This window comes from Labrus mixtus, chromosome 19 (assembly GCF_963584025.1).
Source record: "Labrus mixtus chromosome 19, fLabMix1.1, whole genome shotgun sequence".
Classification (NCBI taxonomy): Eukaryota; Metazoa; Chordata; class Actinopteri; order Labriformes; family Labridae; genus Labrus; species Labrus mixtus.
The window spans coordinates 17661706-17684133 of record NC_083630.1 but is presented as its reverse complement, the minus strand read 5'-3'; the positions used below and the strand labels follow the sequence as shown (position 1 = coordinate 17684133).

At 41.6% G+C, this 22428-nt stretch overlaps 2 protein-coding genes across 5 annotated transcripts; both read left to right on the top strand.

Annotated features, from left to right (window-relative positions):
* The first annotated feature begins 1561 nt into the window (after positions 1–1561).
* On the top strand, positions 1562–13453 carry mrc1a (mannose receptor, C type 1a). The gene is made up of 30 exons (XM_061064422.1): positions 1562–1721; positions 1830–2231; positions 3475–3648; positions 4602–4757; positions 4844–4957; positions 5192–5332; positions 5434–5616; positions 6004–6161; positions 6259–6375; positions 6469–6584; positions 6719–6867; positions 7205–7404; positions 7490–7605; positions 7700–7778; positions 7877–8021; positions 8151–8189; positions 8431–8594; positions 8693–8757; positions 9442–9542; positions 9643–9782; positions 9883–9991; positions 10135–10307; positions 10838–10943; positions 11070–11302; positions 11409–11574; positions 11714–11866; positions 11951–12067; positions 12411–12569; positions 12655–12687; positions 12777–13453. The coding sequence occupies exons 1-30, from the start codon at positions 1652–1654 to the stop codon at positions 13007–13009; spliced, it is 4311 nt and encodes a 1436-aa protein (XP_060920405.1). The 5' UTR covers positions 1562–1651; the 3' UTR covers positions 13010–13453.
* Positions 13454–14197: 744 nt separating this feature from the next.
* LOC132994391 (zinc transporter ZIP12-like) lies at positions 14198–22107 on the top strand. Of its 4 annotated transcripts, none has more exons than XM_061064713.1 (13): positions 14198–14273; positions 15126–15415; positions 16192–16515; positions 16597–16804; positions 17090–17250; positions 17413–17584; positions 18724–18896; positions 19003–19158; positions 19362–19442; positions 20434–20515; positions 20647–20805; positions 20933–21120; positions 21787–22107. In XM_061064713.1, the coding sequence occupies exons 2-13, from the start codon at positions 15164–15166 to the stop codon at positions 21913–21915; spliced, it is 2085 nt and encodes a 694-aa protein (XP_060920696.1). In that variant the 5' UTR covers positions 14198–14273; positions 15126–15163; the 3' UTR covers positions 21916–22107. The 4 variants fall into 4 exon arrangements, with proteins under 4 accessions (XP_060920696.1, XP_060920698.1, XP_060920695.1 ...); XM_061064714.1 differs by lacking the exon at positions 14198–14273 and adding an exon at positions 14934–14980; XM_061064715.1 differs by lacking the exon at positions 14198–14273 and having other exon boundaries at positions 14916–15415; positions 20434–20506.
* Positions 22108–22428: the final 321 nt, after the last annotated feature.

Sequence of the window (22428 nt, the reverse complement as noted above, 5' to 3'; positions counted from 1 at the left end):
AAATAAGAAAAATCCCAAGGTGGTAACTTTTCTTTTGCAGCACTGTTGATGTCAAAATGTGTATGTGATGTAATTGAATATTCATAATCAGATGATGATGGATGTGATGATAGATAACAGACCAAGTGGTACCCATTGGGTTAGACAAAGATCTCTTTGTCTGTTACTAAATTGATCAAAGGTTGATAGGATAGCGTTTCCACTACGAGGACTGCCATCTTTAGGCTTCATAAAATCTCTTCAGAAACCATTGGGTGATGCAACTAAAACTACTTCCATGTTTTATTCAGTCCCATCTGATGACCAAATACAAACAGTGTCCAAGCAGCTCCGAGAGTTTAAGCAGATGGTACAACGCGAGCGGCATAACAATGTAACATAACAATGAGTAGCCTGCTCTTTTGTAAAGCATCTCCAGATAACATCTGTTATGAATTGGTGCTTTATGATTGATTGATGAAATACAGCAGGAGCAGCGTTTCAGGCAGTCCATCAAAACCGTCGAAAGATCGTCTCTGCTTCTTCAGAAACTGAACCTCTTGCTCCTACAGTTTGGATGCCTCTGCTGAATAGTTGAACCAATCAGGGTCAATCAGGTCCCAGTAATAACTGGATTAGTCCCAGGATTTCTCTGCAAGTCTCTGCAACATCAGCCTCTATGGCACAGGGGTCAGAAAGGACCCATTCCTGGTTGAAGATATACCAACTTAGAGAAGCAGCCCAATCCAGTAGCAACAGCTTGATGGCTCTCATACCCAGTAATCAGATGCATCAAAGTCAGCAGGCAAAATACAGTATTTTAATTAGAATATATTGAACTTGTACTTATTCTTAATTCAGCATTGTCTTTGCAGTGTTGTTGGTTATCCTTGCAGTAGGAGGCCAAACTGGACAGATCTCCATGCACTTCCTCCAATAGGAAACAGGATTTCCTCCTGTCCTCTCTTTCTACTGACTTGTACCATCTCTGCACTCATAACCCTAAGCCTCTCAGACCTCCTGGGGGCTTCTATCCCAGGAAAACCCTTCACATCAGCAAAGTGCTGCACACTGCATTTAATCTGTATTTATTCTGGCGCAGTAAAAATGAACACATTCCTGATCACATGTGATTCTCCTGAATCGTCTTATGCCTGAAACTCATCCGAAGCCAGTCTTGCTTAATCTGAAGCCGCTTTTTCTGGGTTCATCACCCTGGCACAGAATCAGCTCAGACTAAAGTACTATTTATAATACAATAAAAAATTACTTTGATACAAGCAGTATATCAAACCCAACTTGGATAAACAAATAAAATAAATCCTCATTCAGTTTCTTTCATGCCTTTAGTAAAAGCAGCCTGAAAAACAGTGGCAGGTAGGTTTACAGATTCTATCGGTGACTCTTGTGTTAACGTGAGATTAAATTGCTCTCTTTATAGTTCCTGTGCTACTCTGCCAGGAATTCTATGGAAGCTCATGGAAATTGCTGTCATTCGACTAAACCTAAGTTACCCATGTGACAGGATATCCATCAATGTGACCAAAGGGGGGGGAAGAGCACCAATGTCACTACTGCTCTATGTAACACACCTCAGCACACACCAGACCCCTTCTGAAAAACTCTCCCACAGCCTCATCCACTGTTGAGTGCTAACTACACACTGAGGATAATGTTACCCTGTTCAAACTTTGCCTTTTTCCTCTGTCTCCTGCAAGTCCTCTGCATCACTGCCGACATAGGTATGTATCCCTCACTTCTTTTTCTGTTTTTATTAACTTATTGGAGTTACTGGATTGTTAATTCTCTAGAAATTGTCTGTTGAAACTCTCTCTTCTCCTCTGTTTTAGACAGTGGCTCCTTCCTGATCTTCAATGAGAATCACAACAAGTGCATACGGGTGGAGAGTGCCAGCTCAGTAACAGTGGCCATGTGTGATCCTCGAGCCAAAGAGCAGCAGTTTCGTTGGTCCTCTGAATCACGCATCCTCAGTTTGTCTCTCAAGCTCTGTCTGGGGGCTACAGAGATTAAAGACTGGGTGAAGGTGGCTCTCTATGAATGTGATGAGAGTAATATCCTTCAACATTGGCAGTGCAAGAATGAGACCCTCTTTGGCCTTAAAGGCCAGGACCTGCATCTGAACTGGGGAAACCGCAACGAGAGGAGCGTAATGATCTACAAAGGTTCGGGGCTCTGGAGCCGCTGGAGGATATTTGGCACTCAAGGTGACCTTTGCTCAAAGGGATTTCAAGGTAAGAGTTGTGCGGACCAAACCACTTTTACTGAAATGAGCTGAACTTAACCAGAAAGGTTGGATGTTTTTTTTCAGGGAGCCTTGCAATAAGAGTTTTCAATGCAAATCTTGTCATGCAACCACACAACTCAATTTCCCAGTGATAACATACTGAGTCATACTGGTTGTTTTCTCAAGATCTCTACATATTTACGTTGTCTCGAGATACAATTTCTCATGATCATGAGTTCATTTCTCAAGAGCTCAAAAAAATTACTGACATTAACTAGTAATCTCGGGAAAAACTGTTTTTTTTTTTTTTAAATCTTGAGATAACGACATAAATGGAGTAAAATAAAAAGTATGGATGCATGTCCTTTTAGGGCTTCTTTAACATTCACATCAGTTACCAACTGAGAAGGTGTTGGTCCACAACTGATCATTTAGTGATGCTAAGTTAAATCCTCCTATTCAAGTTCTTCCGAGCTATTTTTGTTAACCATCAGATAACGGTCTGTTGAAATGAAGTCATTAAAATATTACAGCATTTGGAGAATATCCTTGAACCACAAAGTGTGATAGTGTTTACACTGAGTCAGTGTGGTAGTACTCAAAATCAGTCTTGGTCTAAAGACCGGTCTTTAGACCACTTTTTGAAGGTCTTAGTCTCGTCTCCGATTTGAAAGCATTTTTAGTCGGTTTTGTCTTGGTCTCCACTGACCACCACTGACAAGCTACTTCCATCCACCACTGCAACCAACGTGTTACGGTCTAAATGAGTGACGCACCAGCTACGCCCAAGCTGATGATTTTTCACTGATATTTATGGTTTTGGTATTGTCTTGGTCTTGCCCTGCCTTGGTTTTGGCTTGGTCTCAATCCGTAAATGTCTTGGTCTCGGAGCTTTCTGGTCTCGGGTATGTCATGGTCTTGGTTTGTGTGGTCTTGACTACAACACTAAACTGAGGAATAAGTGCTTCAATGTAAAAGTAGTCCTGTCAGTAAATGAGCTCAATCAAACAAATACACAATCATTCAGGCTTCAGGAAATGCTACACTACGAACAGCTGGGCAGCAAATTAGTGAAATGATGAATCTGATGGTTTTAACTCTATCCATTTGTATATTGGTATTTAGCCAAATGTGAGTGGACTACCCTCACTACTTAATTTTGGGTACTTTCCACCTGGGCTAATATCTAAAGGTATACAATAGTTTACGCAACAGTGTGCTTTTAAATGTCATTATCTGTGTCTCCTCAGAGGTTTTCACAATAGCGGGCAATGGCTTTGGAGGCCCGTGCAAGTTTCCATTTAAGTTTTTGGAGAAGTGGTATGCTGAATGCACAAAGGACGGCCGCTCAGACGGACTGCTGTGGTGTGCGACAGAGACAGATTACGATAAAGAGAAGAAATGGGGCTTCTGTCCCACCAAAGGTAAGTGCGGGAAATGTGCAGACCATTTCATATCTACTTTATAACTATCAGCATCAACACACCATGCAGAATTATCTCTTCACTAACAGAGCAACACCACCACTTCCTCTCCTGAGCTGTAAACACAGCACTGTCCTAGTGTCCCTCCTCTTAAAGGTCTGTCTTTCCCCTGACCCTGCTCTAAAACTAGAGCTCTAAATCTAGAGCAGGAAAGGGACAAAAAGGAAGCTAAATGATCTTTACCCTAGTTCAGTAAGTTTCCCAACCCAGTCCTATATAGGGACACACTCTACTTAATAATATCACAAAACACCAATTACACCTTAAAGTTTGCTCAGACTCATGTTAAATTTGAACTACATCCACAGTCAAAGATGTGCAGCTGCATGACACAGGAAGCCTTTTATTTTTGCACAAGTGTTGTAAGATGTGACAGATGTTTCATGTCATGTGTCCTGTAAGCTGCTACTGGATGTCTTGCCCTTTTAGGATTAATAAAGTGTCTCGCTCTGAGGTGTAGTGGTGCCTGAAGAATCGGGTTTACTCTTCATTTTCACCCCAAATGTTTCCCGTCCAGTAGAGTATAAACGGCCTCTGTTATAAACAGTGACATGCAAGACTACTCTTGCATATTTAGTCAGTGTATACGTGCCAATTAGAGACGGAGTTGGAGGGGTCAACCCTTCACCATCCCAGGAGAAAAGTTGCAGCATACTACTGAATATTGTCAATCAATCGATGGTGTGAATCAGAGGGGATTTAGAAGTGGGTATACTCTGTAAACCTGTGTGTACCCTGAACTACACCACTGATCTCACTCTCTCTCTTTTATCCAGATACAGATTTTTATTTGATCCTAAAAAATGTTGTTCTTCACTTTTTGATCTGTAAACGAGATTAATTCAATGGGCTTCTTTTTAAAAATGTTTTGTACCTTGTTGCTCTATATGCAGCCTCATCAGGCTGGGACACTGACCCAGTCACCGGGGTTCAGTATCAGAGGAACCCAATGTCTGTGTTGACCTGGCATCAGGCCAGGAAGAGCTGCCAGCAGCAGGGAGCCGACCTCCTCAGCATTGTAGAACTACACGAACAGTCGTATATTTCAGGTACAATGTCAGCTGTGTGTCTCACTTACCCACAATAATATACATCATCGAGCTTTCATTGACTTTAACTGCATTGGTTGAAACAGGGTTGACAAGTTCTTTGGGAACTGCTCTGTGGATTGGATTGAACAGCTTGGATTATGAAAACGGATGGCAGTGGAGCAACGGAAACCCATTCAGATATTTAAACTGGGGCCCAGGTCAGTAAAGACAAGATATATACCACGACAGGAGCAAAGCATTAGTGTATATTTTGCTCATTCTTTAGGTGACTGGATGGATGATTAAAAACATAAAGACTTATTGAATGATCTGAATTTTACCGCCAATTACATACACAATCAGAGAAACTTTATTTTAATTGTATACATGTTCTCATGATTAAGCATTCTTAAATTAAAAATAAATAATAAGAAGAGCAATGTGTCAAATAGGTCATCCCTCATCCGAGCCGGGGCTTTCCTGTGCGACACTAAATGCTGGAAAAGCCTCAAAATGGGAGAGCATGGCGTGCACCAAGAAACTTGGTTACATTTGTAGTAAAGGAAACTCTACAAGTCTGCCTCCAGTCCTAGGTAAAACACACTTGTTTCTACAAATCATCTACTTCATTAGCAAGGGGATTATTCTGAGTTAAGAACATACTTTTTCTCCCGACTTTTGGTTTTATCCACAGCCAAGCACCAGCCAAGCTTCTGTCCCAGTCGCTGGGTTCCCTATGCGGGAAACTGTTACCACCTGGAGAGGAGTAAAAAGATGTGGAAAGACGCGTTGGCTGCATGTCACAAAGAGGGAGGAGATCTGGCCAGCATACACAATATAGAAGAGCAGAGCTTCATAATATCTCAATCAGGATACTGTAAGTGAGCAATATGTCATGACTAAGGTTAAACACTCTGATTTAACTGTTTCTCATTTTTAAGTAATAGTACAACATCTTGGAATGTGCTAAGTAACTACTGCCAAAATGTACATCTGTATGTACGTATTGTAACCAGCTGGGTGAGTCCATGAGGGGCTGAGCTTGTAGAACATTATGTATGGCTGAAGCTTATGGGATATCCAGTGTTTATAACTAAGCTTATTAGAAGTGGGTTGGGAATTTGATTACCTTTGGAAAGAGCCAGGCTAGCTGCTTCCCAATGTTTCCAGTCAATAAGGTAAAATAAGCTAAAGTGATGCTAACAATAGCTTCCTATTGTTGGACACAAATTAACAGTTTATCCTTTGCATTTAAAACTCTCAGTGCCCACAGACGAGCTCTGGATTGGCCTGAATGATCAGATGAACCAGCTGCTGTTTGAATGGTCCGATCGCTCACATGTCACCTTCACTCAGTGGCTGGCTGGTGAGCCGTCTCATGCCACCAACCACCACGAAGACTGTGTTCTCATGAAAGGAAAGGTAACACTAATAACTATCCAAATGCAAAAGCAATGTGTACAATGTGTTTGCTGCACACAATGTGCTGTTCTCAACTTCTCGTTTGTGGCTTATAAAGGCTGGCAGGTGGGCTGACCAAGTGTGTGAGAAGACTTATGGCTACATCTGTAAGATGAAGGCGTCAACTGAACCAGCTGGGGGTGTCCATGAGGAAGTAAACCCAGGATGCAAACGTGTAAGTGGTGTAACTTACTTCAAATACTGAGTGTATGTAAACAATAACGCCTTTATCAGAGTCTCATGTACAGTGTGTGTTTTTCTTTTTAAGGGTTCGATCAGGTTTGGCTCTTTTTGTTACAACATTGGATTGGAGGCAAAAGCTTTTGAAGAGGCAAAGCAGGCATGCTCAGAGACTGGCTCTTACCTAGTGGATGTACCTGACAGGTAGGATTTTATGTGCAGCTTTTTTTCCCCATTTCACCCAAATCAAATCAAAAGCCATGTTGCCGAGAACATTGTTTAAAAAACAATTTTGTGAAAGAATTTCTCATCTCTCTGCTGTTTACTTTCTCATGCAGATATGAGAATGCCTTCTTGGTTAGTTTGGTGGGTTTGAGACCAGAGAAGTACTTTTGGACAGGTCTTTCTAACACAGAGGACATACACACGTTCAAGTGGACCACCAGAAGAAAAGTGTCTTTCACTCATTTCAACGTTGGCATGCCAGGTACAGGTTCAGTGCTTTTAAGCCATTTTAAAACAGGCTGATGTTACAAGTTATATATCTTTCATGAGTGCAGCTGTTTGTAATGTAATAGTTTACATAGTCTTTATTTTGTTTACATAAACGACAAAGCTTTTTGCAGAGTAAGGTAGCATTTCGTTGGAGGCACCACCATGCCCTTGAAGCATTTACTATTATTGGCTGTTGAGTATTTGTAATTTATTGTTTTAGATGATCTTTTCTTCTCTTCATTGACCTTAACAAATTCCTTGCCAATCTTTAGCATGTTTGACCAGTTCATGGATATTCTTCTCACATCTTTTGGTCTATTTACAAACAGACAGACATAAAGGATGTGTTGCTATGACAACTGGATTTTTTGCTGGCTTATGGGATGTTGTCAGCTGCAACAACAAGGAGAAGTATATCTGCAAGAAACCAGCAGAAGGTGTACTGGTGACAACAGTTCCACCCACCACCCCAGCCCTGAGCTGTGAGCCCGGGTGGACCCCTGTTCCTGACAGGAGCGTGTGTTATAAAGTAGGTGTAGGTTATAAACTCTGTGAAAGCAATGTAGTTCTAGGAGCATTAAATGGGTACTCACACTGTTTTTTTCCATCAAAAGCTTTACAAAAAGATAGACAGCCTAAAGAAGACTTGGCATGAGGCAGAAGACTTCTGCAAGGCCATTGGAGGAAACCTGATGAGCGTACACAGCGAGGAAGACCTGGACAACGCTCCGTATGTTGGCTTCACTGTTTGTTTGTTTTTACCTCATTAAGTATTACTTTACTTAATGCCTTAATTACTGCTTGTGCTTGCTACTGTTGTGAAGGTTTCGTTTATCTGACCCAGCCTGGATTGGCTTCAGCCTTGGTACCAATGAAGGTTTTGTCTGGAGTGATGGATCAGCTGTATGTACTACTACATTGTTTTTTTTATAAAAGCTTAACTCGCGTTCATTTTCAACCCTGGACTAATTATGTTTCATATTCCCAAAACTGTGAGCTAGTCCAGCTACGAGAACTGGGCCTATGGGGAACCAAACAACCACAATGACAACGAACACTGTGCAGAGGTCTTTATGTACTATGGACGCTACTGGAATGATCGCATTTGTGAGGGCTACAATAATTGGCTATGCCAGATTAAAAAAGGTAACATCCACCAGTCTCATTATGGAGCTTCTGTTCCATAAAGCCGAGTGTCCAAAGTAGCTTTGTGATGTGAAATTAGAGCTTTGCCCAATGTGTGACACATTTTCTTTGTGGTTGTTGTACTTTCAGGTGTGACTCCCAAACCTGAGCCGACGGTTGTTGAAACAGGTAAGCACTTATCTCTAAGGTTGACAATGCTGGTCTGTCATTTGCTTTTCTTTGTGCTACTTTCAATCAAATATGGATTAGATCAGTAGTTTTCAACTGGACTAGCTGAAGGACCCAACACCAACTTGTTCATGAAAATTTGCGACCCAAATATTTTCAACCGCTCAGATTTATTTATTATCATCATAACTCTTCTGTGTATCTGTGGGACATCTGATGACAGGTTTACCTCCCTTTACAGTTTGGAACACCACCGAAGATGGCTGGCTCATAAACAATGACACACAGTACTTCATCAACAACGAAGAACTGAACATGGAAACTGCCAGAGCCTTCTGCAAAAAAAACTTTGGTGAACTGGCAGTTATCACCGGGGAGAGTGAGAGGAAGTACCTTTGGAAAAAGGCAAGATGTTATGAGTACTTTTTAACGAAAACAAAGCATCGATGTTGGCATATTCCTAATTTGAATGTTATGTCACTATTGTACTTATGTTCCAACAGATTATCAAAGGTTCATGGAGTCAGTACTACATTGGCATGACAGTAAACCTGGATAAGTCATTTAGGTAAATCAAAGCATATCGTTTTGGCACAATTCTCTGTAAACTACCTTCTTTTCATTGACCTCCCATAATAGTCTACTGTCTATTAGAGGTCACATATTATCCTTCTTTTCAGCAAGTTTAAATAAGTCTCAAAGCTCCCCAAAACATGTCTGTGAAGTTTCTGGTTCTAAATCCACTCTGATCCTGTATTTGATCATGCCTATAAACCCCTCTATTTCAGCCCTGCTCAGAACAGGCTGTTTCTGTGTCTGTACCTTTAAATGTAAATAAGATGTGTCTGACCACGCCCCCTCTCTGGAAGGGCTTCGGGTGGCTTGGTCTTTCTCGCTCCATGTCATATTGTTTACGGTGAGAAGGCAGACTCAGAGGGCAGAACAAACACCTAGCTGTGGGAGGGGTTACTGCCCTTTGTGATGTCATGAAGGGAAAATCTCCAAACGGCCTGTTTGAGCACACATTTTCTGAAAAGTGAAGCAGGCAAAAGACAGAGAGGGTGGTTCTTTCTAATAACTGTGGGGTTTGACGACAGACTAGGGACACATATTGGTGTCAGAGAAACATGGAGAAGTGTATTTTACATAATATGTGTACCTATAAAGGTAACACATCAGAGTACACAAATACAGACGTTGTCAAATGTTTTCTTCTAATTCTGATTCTATATGCTTTTTTTTCCATTTGTAGCTGGCTGGATGGCACACCTGTAACATACACAGCCTGGGAAAAGAATGAGCCTAACTTTGCTAATAATGATGAAAACTGTGTGACAATTTACAAGGGAATGGGTAAGTCCAACACTGACACACTTCAAATGATTGGGGAACAAATTAGTGATGAATTTCTTTTTATAACCTGTTTTATCTTTCTGACGACTCTCTAATGCAGGGTACTGGAATGATATTAACTGTGGTTTGGAGCTGCCCTCCATTTGCAAAAGAAGCAGTAGTTTTATTAATACAACAGTAGCCCCGACCATGGCTCCAAAGGGAGGATGTGCCCCAGAGTGGACATCTTTCCGAGGGAAGGTAAAGTAAATGTGAACAACACAGAATACTAAATAACAATGCTGAAACTGTCCTTAAAGTTAATTTAAAACACGCTGCAAATTCATCTTGGTTCACACAGTGCTACAAAATAGTTGTTGGAAATGACAAGAAGAATTGGCAGGATGCTCGGGCGTACTGCTTAAACCAGGGTGGAAATCTGGCTTCAGTTCTAAATGAGAACGAGCAAGGTAACTTTTTACAAGTGTTGCTAATATTTAAAAGACACTTACCTTTGTTGGTATTTTAAATTTTTTGTACTATTCATTGACCTTTCACTGTCTACAAACCACGATTGTGTGAAGTTGAAGTTAATTTTTCTCGTCCTCTCTAGCATTCCTAACAACACAGATGCTGAGATACAATGAAGATATGTGGATCGGCATGAATGATGTCAACTGGGAGATGCACTTTGTGTGGACGGACGGCAAAGGCATTTCATACACAAACTGGGCAAAAGGGCATCCTACGAGAACGCCGCATGGACGTTATGAATCAATGGATGAGGTTATTTCAGCTTTAACTTCTATATCCTCTATTCCCCTTAAAGGAATAGAATAAACAATGCGTGGTTAAGATTAAAAAAGCTGTCTCAGGTGTAGCTGCTTTCAAGCTGTGACGTTGCATGGGGAACATTTTTCAGGAAGCCAAGTGAGACACCTCTAATATGCATTCATGCATTTTGGCGGGAGGGGGCTGATTTAGAAGGAAATGTAACTCAACCAGATGCACTATTATAGCTCCCATTTTACACATAAGCTTGAGAGACTCGTTGTAGCCCTTTGTTACATTAGTTGTTAATGATCAAAAGAGCGATCCAAACTATCCAATACTGACAGAAAAGCAAATAAAATATCATTGTTGCAGCACGGCTATTTTTGTCATCCGAGCAATTTACTTCTCTATTAGAATACTTTCAATCATCCACTATTAATTTCTCCAAGAGTTGAAACGACAGAAATCAGTGAATCTATGTTGATTTACGAGGATCCTCTGGACTGATGGAACTAATGCAGCCGACCTTCTCTGGTTTTAAGGTGTTTGACTGTGTGATAATGATGGGCAGTGCCTCCAAAGAAACTGGGCATTGGAAGGTCGAGGAGTGTTACTCAAAACTTGGCTTCATCTGTAAACGAAATGTTGGTGAGTTAAATTTCAGCAAGGCTACATTAGCATGAGTGACACTAACAGAACTCATCCTGAAGCATTGAGTAAATTCTACCTGGTGACCCATGTCAGTTACAACTGGTGTTTTTTTGTCAACAAAAGATTCTCAGATTGCAGTCCACGCCACGACTGTGTTACCAAAGGCTTTCTACAAACTGGGCAATGACTCATATAAAGTGGTGGCCCAGAAGATGAGATGGGACGAGGCGAGGAGGCAGTGCCAAGCAGACGATGCAGATCTCGCCAGTATCCTAAACCCCGTAACTCAGGCATACATCACATTGCATATTTCCAAGCTCAAAGAGCCTGTGTGGATTGGCCTCAACAACAATGTGGTAAAGGGCTTACCTCTTAATACATAGCATCAACTCAAACAGGATTTTAAAAGTTTGGATGAAGAACTTTGAGGAATGAACGTGACAGCTTACTTTCTTTCCACAGACCAATGGGCGGTTCAAGTGGGTTGATAACTGGCTCCTGTCATATACCAGATGGGGCATAGACGAGCCCAAAAACAACTATGCTTGTGTGTATATTGATGTGGACGGAAAATGGAAGACTTCAGCGTGTACCAATACTTACTATTCGATTTGCAAGAGGTCACCAGGTCAGAAAATCTTTCTATTAGTTCTCCTGCCATCTATACAGTGATTAGTTAGGTTGTCATAAAGTTGTTTGACTTTTACTAGTACCATACCTACATTAAAACTCTTGATAATCAATGACATCTCCTGTCTCATTTTTAGACATAGCACCCACTGAGCCCCCACAACTACCCGGCAAATGTCCAGAACCACAAGGACGAACAGCCTGGATACCTTTCAGAGGCCACTGTTACGCCTTCCTCAGCTATTTCGATGGCAGTTGGCCCTCGGCCTCAGTCGAATGTCTGAAAAATGGTATATATGAAGAATTTCCACCACTAAAATATAATCTGTCTGTATAAAATCCTCACAGTGCTTTATTGTGGCTTTGTTAATCAGAGGCTGCTCTGGTAAGTATTGAGGACCCTCAGGAGGCTCTGTTCCTACAGCGGAACCTAAACCTTCTACAGGACAGTGTCAAGTCCTTCTGGATCGGCCTCTACAAGACTCATGAAGGTGAGCTCAGCTTACTGTAGTTAGAGTTGCAGCCTCACTTAACTACATACAGTACTTGACAACATCTTTACAAAAGTTGAGAGTTCTTACAATTCAAACATTTAATTTTAAAGGTCACATATTATGCAAAATACACTTTACCACAACACTGTATATGTGTCCCTAGTCTTTCTACAAACACCACAGTTATGAGAAAAGTCCAGCTCTGATACTTATTCAAACTGGTTGAAAAGAAGTATTATATATGACCTTTAAATCTCAGCATTAAAGAAGTCTCAGGCTTACTTAAGATCCATAAACATCCCGTTATAGCTCTACTGTCATTTCCTTTTCCTTGGTCAAGGTGAGTGGAGGTGGTTCGATAACAATGTTGTGGACTACACAAACTGGATGAACGAAAAGCAGCAGTCAGACACATGTGTGGAGATCCTCTCTGACAGTGGACAGTGGAATACAAACAGATGCTACAGAAGTAAACCTTGCATCTGCAAAAGGGCCAAAGGTATGTTTTTTTTTCTATTTGTGTCATGCACCTTTAAATTAACTCATCAGCCTCTAACTTTAAGCTTTTGATCAATTTCTTTCAGTTATTCCCCCAACAGAAAAGCCACCATCTGTTGGTAAGTTATTTAACATGGGATATATATCAGTATGATGCTACAAAACTGAGTAATGTAACTAACAATATTTTTCTCTTTTGCTTCCGTAGCTCATGTCGTGAAAGAAGCCTCACACGGGTCTGCAGGCATCACTGTGGCTGTCATACTAGTTGTAATAGCCGTAGTTGGGCTTGGTGCCTTCCTTCTTTTCCGCAAACGGATACCCACCCCTGTCTTGGGAGAAAGCACCTTCGACAATAAATTATACTTCACCAATCCAATCCGAGCCCCTGTAGACACTAAGGGTCTCGTGGCAAATATAGAGCAGAATGAGCAAGCATAGACAACGTGGGAACAAAGGCAGTGACTCTAAAATCCACAAGTGATTAGTGACTGTTTCTTGGTTTTCTACTTTATTTTTGATCACGTCACTGAGAACTTAATTTCAATAAAACCCTCTACTGTCTTTCAATTCAAATACTTTTCCATACAAGCACTGGCATTGAACGAAATTAATTAGGGACATGAAAGTGTAATCTATAACAGTTTCAATAAGATTATTATTTCATTTGTGAAATGTGTACAGATTTTGATTATCGCAACCAATCAGGTTCTTCTTTGGAGAATGTTTAAGATCAAGCTTGAGATGTTTTATCAATGCAAGTAAGCAAGACATTTCTCAACTGGGTTATTGTTTTGTGAGCATTCTACGAGGGCTGTTCATTAACTTTTTTCATGCTTACAGAATTGTGAATAGATACTCATTAAATAAATGGGAAAAAACTGACCTGACTTGGCCTCTTCTTTATCTTAGTTTTGATATTTGGCAGGCATACTGTTTCATTTGTTCACTATCTTAACAGTGGTTAGCGCTGTTGTTCTAGTACAAATCCCCGTTGGACAGGAGCCTCTCTGTGGCATGTTCTCCTGCATGCGTGGGTTCCCTGTGACCCAGAGCAGGAAAAGTGGAAAAGATAACGGATGGACTATCTTAACTTATAAGGTTAGCACACTACTAGCTTGGTGTTAACATGCTAATAAACAGCTGAGGCAGATTGGGATGTCTTCAGTATATTTACTCAGATTCATATTTCCATTTGATGATGATGCTACATGAAACTGGGAATGTTTTTAAAGTGTTCTTTATTGCTGATAGAGGCACATATACTATCTTAGTTGGAATATTAGAATGAAATCGAAATGGTGAACAAAATACTTTTTAAAATGTTTTGAGTAAAGAATTGGTAGGAATTAACCCAATGACAGAATGCAAACTATCAATGGATTGTCTGGTGATTTATTTACAATTTAGAAATGATTAATTCTGAATTTCAAATACATTTTAATTTCTGGCCACAGCTTATTAAATACCACCTGCCAGCGTCTGGCTACCCCCGTCACCTAATGTTGAAAATGAGGCAGACCTTCAAGGCTGTCGCAACTAATCCTCAGCTGCTGACTCAACACTTACTTCTCGTAAGAGGGTTTTAACAACGGCACCAATTCCTGATAATTCTCCCCAAACAAGCCCTGGACCTTCTGTTGTTCCAACTGGAGGAGGGAAACAAACCTAGGTGCAGCAGCTGAGAGAAGCAGAGTGGAGAACAGTAAGCATCTTTTTTTTTCATATCTGGTTTGTCTCAGGCTTGGCTGCATCTTGTCTCCTCTCATTGATCGGTCTGTTTGCCCTGCACGGTGCACAGCGTGGGCGTATGGTGGAAAGTTGCCAGAACACTTTGGCATGTTTTGCTCAGTGTTTTTTGATCTTTCATGACTCAGAGATCATACAGCATAAGAAATCTTTAATGTGAATGTCCCAGGTGCTTTTCTACATTGGATGGGGAGGGGCTCATTTTCAAAACAAACTACTGCACATGCACTAGGCACCTTCCTGAACAAGTAATACAGTTGAATAAAGAAACCACAACATCATTTAGACAAACTTAAACACTGACAGCTGAAGAACAATAAAGGTTTATCCACATTTGGGTTACAAACCCAAAAGGTTTCGTTACATATGAGGCTTTTGAACAGCACTTTAGGAGAAAATGTGTTGTTTTACATTTGAATCTCTGTCTATGTCAGCCACTGAGTTGCTGGTAATAGCCTTTTCACTCGTCCTTGGTTCACTCAATACTAATTATTTTCTCTCCAGTCTCCCCCTTCATGCCCCCTTCCCCCTGCCCCTGTGCTCTCTCACTAATCCTTTTGTTGTGGACCGAGGGGCCCAAGCTTGGCTGACTATTTGGCACTGTAAGAGCTGGTTCAGCTGAGGGGTGCCTACAGAACCATCCTGTACTCCAGCATATCAGGGGTAGCTTTTATAGACGTCTCCCACTACTCTGCTTCTGTAAAAGCTTTCTGCCCTCTCTCCTCCTTAATTCAAACTTCTCTCTAACTTCTATTGTAAGTATATTTTTTATTCATCATATCCTTGTTTTTCTCAACCCTGCGGCCAGTGCTGGGAGCGTAAGGGAGTCGGACTGCCTTGGTGACCATGCACTTCAGGGGCAGTGGTCCCACTTTGTTGTTGCTGCTGCTACCTCTTTGGCTGCTGGGGAACGTGCACGAGGTGGCAGGGCAGGAGAGGGGGTACATGCAGGAGGCTCTCAGGGCCTTGAATCTGCCCCTGGGTGCCGATGACGAGCCACAGCTCCTGAGGAACCACACCAGTATCCTGATAACTGAGCTCCTCCGGGCAGTGAACTGTGCAGAGCAGACTGCTACCTCTCAGGACTTTTGTGACAAGGTAAGGCCTACAACTTTCTTTATATGATCAGAGGAGTATCATAATAAATTGAGCTATAACTTTTACATCAATATATCGAGTCCTTATTATGTCTCCTTTCATTCCTGCCTGCTTATTTCAAGCTTGTTATGACTGGAATGTTAGTGAATGTGGAGGCTTAAGTCCTTGACCTGTATTGGGCATTCATGCTGAGTGGCTTTAGACATCCCCTAGTTTGACCTGATAAACTGCACGAAGCAGAGCTAGGGGTACTTTACATGTTTGTGCAAGTGGACTGGCGATAGGATTAGGTATTTCTCAAACCTTCAAGCAAGATTTGCATAAGTATAGAGAGCAACTTTAGAATTAGTTTTTCCTTTTTTAGCTGAAATGTCCACATTCCTTTAAATGTGCAATATGTAAAATGTTATTAAAATTGTAACACCAAAATATCCAAATTAATTAAATATGTTATGTTATTGTTTTGAGTGAGAGTCCCCTGGTGGCAGAATTTACATACTGAGCCTTTAATAGGAAATGTGGTTCAAATATTCTCCTACCCTTATATATTCTGAATGGGGGTCTAATGTGTCTGAAATTGTCCTCACCACAAACAGCAACACAAAGCTTCTGCTTTTCTCAAGAGCAGAGAACACTGCATGTAAAAAGCTCATTTGTAGCCAGACTTATTTCCACCACATGCTAATCTAATGTCAATACTCGAATGACCTAGGATTTTGAAACTTTCTGCCTAAAAATGGTCCTCTCCCTCCTGCATGTTCTTGTTCCTGTTACAGTGCTTGACACCAGACATTGCTCTCGCTGTGCTAGAGGACAATCAGAAGGCTTACCTCAATATGGAGGACTACCAGCAGATCTCTATTGTACTGCTGTACTACATAATCAACTTGCAAGATCTCTGTGTAGCAAATGCAGCATCTCCTTTCTTGCATTCCTCTGACGCCTCTTCTGAAAACTACGAGCATTATGTCTTGGCTCTCACCAATCTACATCCCGCTGAGGACAACAGCTTCCTCTCAACCAGTGAAACAGAAACCATCCTGCAGCTCATCAACCAGCACTATGACCCCTCCAATGCAGATTCTCCTTATGATTTTCAAGTAAGGAATTTTATTCTGAGATCCTTCCTGTCAAGAAAGGTGCATGACAGGATGTGATAATTTGGCCTTTTGATCCCACAGTGTATTGATGCCATTCGCCTCTTTAAAGACGTGAATGTGCAAGAAAATGAAGGTGCTGGTATGTCGTCTGTGCCCAATGTGGCGGCAGCAATCATCAGCCATATTCTGCAGGGCCACTGTTTCGGACCGAAGGACCTCCCGTCTCCTGCCTTCTTTGCAGACTACATCTTCCAGTCCCTAAATCGCACCACTAACCTGCAGATAATAGGTCAGTATGCAAGTGGTCATCTTCTGCCAAAGGTTAACTCCTGTCTTTCCAAAGCTACTAAAAGTCCAATTTATTTCAATCATCTGTTTGATATATAGCTCAAACATGATAAAAATGCAAAACCCCAACAACCCTTGTATCTTTAGAACTCGTCAGTATAATTTTTTCAGGTTCAATTTTCAATTTCATCTGCATAATTTGTCATAAATCCCTGCCATACAGTGACTGATTTAGCTGAATCAGACCTTGTGCACAGTAGCGTGATCTAGTGATTTCTTTCTTAAGACTTAGAGGAGTTGCTTCATCAGCTGGGAATAGGACGAGGAGACAGCACACACTCTCATTACAGGAAGAGGGGGAGCATCGCAGGAAGCTCACAGAATGGGGCCGGACACTTCCTGGATGGTTGCAACCATGAAACGAAATTAGGCCATGACTGGGGAGAGGTGAGGAATGATGCATGCATTTGATTTGATCTGATAGTGAATACTATCTTATTTGTTTTTGCAGCCCTGATAGTCATGACATCATTGTTTTGCCTGACGTGCAGCTGCTTTAATGCTCGATACCTTTTAATAACTCTGTCTTCCATATTTGAATCTTAACAGGTGTGTTTTTCAGCCAATCAGCTGGTGGATATCTTTGAATTGAATCATACTTCGCCAGTTTCCAAAGAGCACTTCAGACAGATTTGCCCCGCCATCATTCAGCAGTTGCTTGGCAATGCCTGTGAGTCTGCAGAGCAAAGCAGACGAGGAGCCCTACCCACGCCTTTTGAGAGTAAGATATTTAACCTGGGTTCTTTTTTTTGTGACCTTTTTAATTGGATTAAGAAAAAATGTTTGATTAAATATCGTTTAAGGTCATCAGCTGTTCTTGTAAATATGAAGACAATAAAACACAAACATACCGGTGCAGTAAAAAGTTCAAGAAATTTGTTTGTAATTCTGAGTGACTAAGCAGCCTAAATAGACTTCTAGAGGATAATCATGTTCTTTGGTCTAATAGGTTTAACTGTTTGCACAATTTAGGCATTGAGGCCAAAAATGCATACAGTTTCAAAACTAAATGGATAACATATTTCTTAAAAGGAGCAATCTGTAGGATATCTTCTGAATTAACTGATAAAGTGAGCTTACTATATGATCAGTCATTAAGGAAACATGCTATGTTGAAGTGCTTCTCTGACAACAATGCAGCAGCCAGTATGTCCTCCTTCTAACTTTAGATTCTGGTCCTGAATGCTCTGGATTTGTTTGGACCAGAGAAGGTAGGCGGTTTTAAGGCATCACCCACACACACACGGCCGTTTTGACGCCCCTCGGTTTAGCAGATATGAGACCAGTTATCAGGTCAAACCAACAGGTGTTGCAGCGATGGAAGCGGGAAAGAGAAGTGGTTCAGATAGAAGTGATTGTACCCGACCTAAAAAGCCTCTGCATGTTTCTAATAAGCTCAACAAGCAGAAACGTGCTCAAACTAGGATCAATATTGGAGATGCTTTTGAAAAATGGAGAGAGGTTAGAACACAGAAAGGTTTACAGACTGATTCAGTGCTGGCTAAACACTGAAGCTTCAGTGTCCACCACATGGCAACCTGCATGAGCATCGACTCTAGAGAGGAGGGGGTGGTGTCTTCAATGTTTTGAATCTGGACTGCAGTACCATCTTTTGCCATCTTATGAACAAGCAAAGGGCACAGATGGTTTTGACAATATTTTGTCTTTTACTAACCCTCCGCTCTAGTGCCACCCTTAATCCAAATACTGTCACTTATGGCTCAAGGAAACCAATATGTTGACAGCTGAGTTCTCTGCTTCAAAAACTCAGTTGACAACCAACAGGTGACGCCATGGTCGATGTCTCTGTTATTTATACAGTCTATATGTTATAACCTCAAAGCCTTCTCTTCCCTACAGAGTATGGCTATAGCACGGCTGCCGTCCTGCTCATAACTGTTGGCTCCATGCTCGGTATCTGCCTGATCTTCTTCAACTCCTGTCAGGAAACCTACACCCTCATCCTGCAGCTGTTTGTGGGCCTGGCAGTGGGTACCCTCTCAGGAGACGCACTCCTACACCTCATACCACAGGTATAGGACACAGAGCTACTTACATTGCACTACATCTACTACAAGATGCTACTCCCTGTTGACTGGAGCTAATGTCTAATTGTTTCTCTCTTTGTCTCCTTTGGAGATCCTTGGCCTCCATCATGACTCTCACAGTCATGATGATGAACTCTTTACAGAAGAGAAAGAGTACCTGTGGAGGATTCTTGGAATAATCGCAGGGATCTACGGCTTTTTCCTAATTGAAAGGATTTTTTCCTTTTTGGTTCCTTCTCATGGCCATGTAAGACTTTTCATTTTCTCGACAATTATCTTTTAAATCCAACAGATACGGATGTAAATACTTGAACTGTAGGATGTAAAGGGGAAGGGGCTGATGTTTGAATGTCTTTATCATGTCAGAGGTTGAACTTTTAGAGTTTACCATGAATAAACACGTCTGTGCTTTGGCCTATTGTTGGTCTCGTGACTTTCTGTTGTTTGCAGGGTCATTCTGGGGACCTTCCCTTACAGCTTAAATGCAATGGTCAGTCACAGAGGGGCAAGTCAATCTCCACTATTCAGCTGGTGAGTCTCATCGCTACCCAGACTTAATTTTTTTTTTTTTTTGTCATTTTTTATGGGAAACCCTGATTCCTGACATTATTCCTGTTAGCTGTACATGAACAAGAAGAGAAGAGGCCTTTATTAAAAATCCATTTAAACACACCCAGGGTGTCTTTTGGTTATCTGGCTTCACAAAATGAGATTGCGCTAAACACTCAGACGAAGCTGGATATCAACAGTCAACCCAGAGTTTCTATGAGTGTGTTCAATTAAAAGGGTGGGAGGGGGCTTCATATAACCATCATGATCATGCAGAGTTTCCAATCAGAAGATCATCAAGTTTAAACAAAACTCAGGGTAAGCTATGATATTAACAAATGAGGTAAACACCTAATTCAGACTTTTAACACAGCTGCAGCGACAAATGCGGGAAGAACTGTCTGGAAAAAAGCCGCATCGGCACCAATCTGCAAATTTTACCCTATGACGATTCACAACCACAAACTCTTGGCTCAAGAAACAAGAAAGCACTAACACACGTGTTGTAAACAGTACTCATTCTCTGCTAGGGGGCACTGTCAGCAGGAGAACCACCTTTCGATTGCAGCACATTTTTGCACATGTATACATCAGTAAAAAAAAAAACATGACTACACTATAGAAGGAATCTGAACACATACTCAGTAGATAAAGGATTGTATGAATTCACTAGATCCATGTTTTTAAAAAAGCAGACTGAAAATGCACTCGGATCAAATTCGACCTGTGCTGTTCTTATATAACAGGAGATGAAGAGAGGTGTGGGAGGGAGTGAAGGAATAGGGCATGTAGGATGTTGGAGAATGAGAAGTACTGAATCATTCAGAAAGCACTTCATGTCGTGTGGAATCATGCACAAACAAGTGAAAACATATTTAAAAAACCAGAACAATTTAAACTACAAACCAGTCCCGTTTGTTAAACTTTCTTACTTTCTCAAGTCAGATTTGTCGAATGATTATGTTTGCTGCAGGGATCAGTGGAAGACTTGGAGTGTGCAGAAACGTCTCCCCAACGCACAGACACAAGGAGGCCTTCGCATCAGAGTAAGCAGGGTCAGTATATGAGCTTCATGGTGCAGTTGAATTGTGATGGTCTTTGTAATAATTAGTCACTTGGCATGACAGAGAAATTGTCACGGTCGGAGGACGGGCTTTAAAGACACAGGCTCTCTTTGTGTTCCCAGGACAAGGGGTTCCTCTGCTGGCTGTGATGGTAATTGTGGGAGACAGCCTTCATAACTTTGCTGATGGCCTTGTTGTGGGAGCGGCCTTCTCCTCTTCAGCAGAGACTGGCATGGCGACCACCGTGGCCATCCTGTGCCACGAGATCCCCCATGAGATGGGTGAGAGGTCACAGGACTTACTATGGGGAGGCTTTTTTTTTTTTCTGTTGGTGTTTGTTGTGGCCGAGGCCAGGAAAAACTTTGCTGACGACTGTTGACTTTATGTTTTCTGCTTACTGTCTCAAAGGGGACTTCGCAGTGTTGCTCAGCTCCGGACTCTCAGTGAGGACTGCTGTGCTTATGAACTTCCTCAGCGCTCTGACGGCCTTCATGGGTCTGTACATCGGACTGTTTGTGTCCGCAGAGATGGAGGTGCAGCAGTGGATCTTCGCGGTCACTGCTGGAATTTTTCTATATTTGTCGCTGGTAGAAATGGTAAGGTGGTGCTTCTTAAGGTTTACACTGGTGATATTCTTTATTCTCTTATTGTCAATGAATCCCATGAAAATACTGAACCCAACAATTTGTCTGGATATAATTCATCGCTTGTGGAAAAAAAATAATTCTGAAAAAAGTAAATAAATCAGAGCTACACCACTGTACTTATTCCTACAATCTACTTAGTATAAGTCTGACAGGCAAAGCGTTCTCGTACCACATAGCAGTGACACAAGCACTCTGTAGATGTGGTTGCACATAGAAATACTGTGGTACAGCTCAACTATTAATAAGAATCCTCCAACTATGCAAGTGCCACTAGTTTCAGGTTTCCCACCAGGCTGAGCAATCGAGTGTTCCTGGGATCGTGTAAGAAAAAAAGTCTGATAGAGCTGTGGGAGTCTATACTGCAAAGCACTAATCTGTCTGTAATATAAAATAATGAAGCATTTTTAGAAAAGGTAGAAAGCGGACCTGTTTCAAAAGTTCTGTAGAAGGACCGAGAGATTGTCATGGACAGCGGAGGAGAGTTCAAAAGTACTGAGAGATAGACAACCACATCAACGGGATACCTCGACATTAAAAAAACAGAAAAACCACCAGCATTAACGTACAACATTCTAGTCAATACTGTTCATCATTTTGTTTTGTCTTTTCTTTTAGCTTCCTGAGATGAGTCGAGTGAAGACCGACAGACCGTTCCTCTTGTTTGTCCTGCAGAACCTCGGCCTGCTGATGGGTTGGGCCTGTCTTCTGCTCCTTGCTCTATTTGAACATGAACTCAAATTCTAAAACATCACGCATTACTTAAAGGGAGAATGTGCGACTTTTTGATCCAGTAGATGTCGCCCTTGAGCTCCAGCATGAAACCAAAACAAACTGCTGTTTGGCTGAACCTCCTCCATACTGAAGCCTCCGCTCTCCTCCAGCGACACAACTCCAACCCCTCTCCCCTCGTGTGTGTTCACCATAATAAAGCACCATTAAGGGCCAGCCTGCATTGTTGTGTTAGCATGCTAATGTTAGTGCTCTTTAGTTAGCTCATACCTTCACATTGCATGTAAATTGACACAGAAAGACAGTGATCTAAGAACTCTTATTCAAATAATCAGTGAGTATGTTTTTCTTCTTCTTCTATCTAGTCCTTGACTAAAACAGCTTTTATACAAAAGGGGAGGAGCCGGCCGTCCCGTCCATGTAAACACGGCTCTGACAACAACACAGCCAGCGGGACTCGAGCTTCTCACTCATTGTAGACAGTCATGACTCAGAGACACATTTACACAGGATAGACTGGATCTCTGA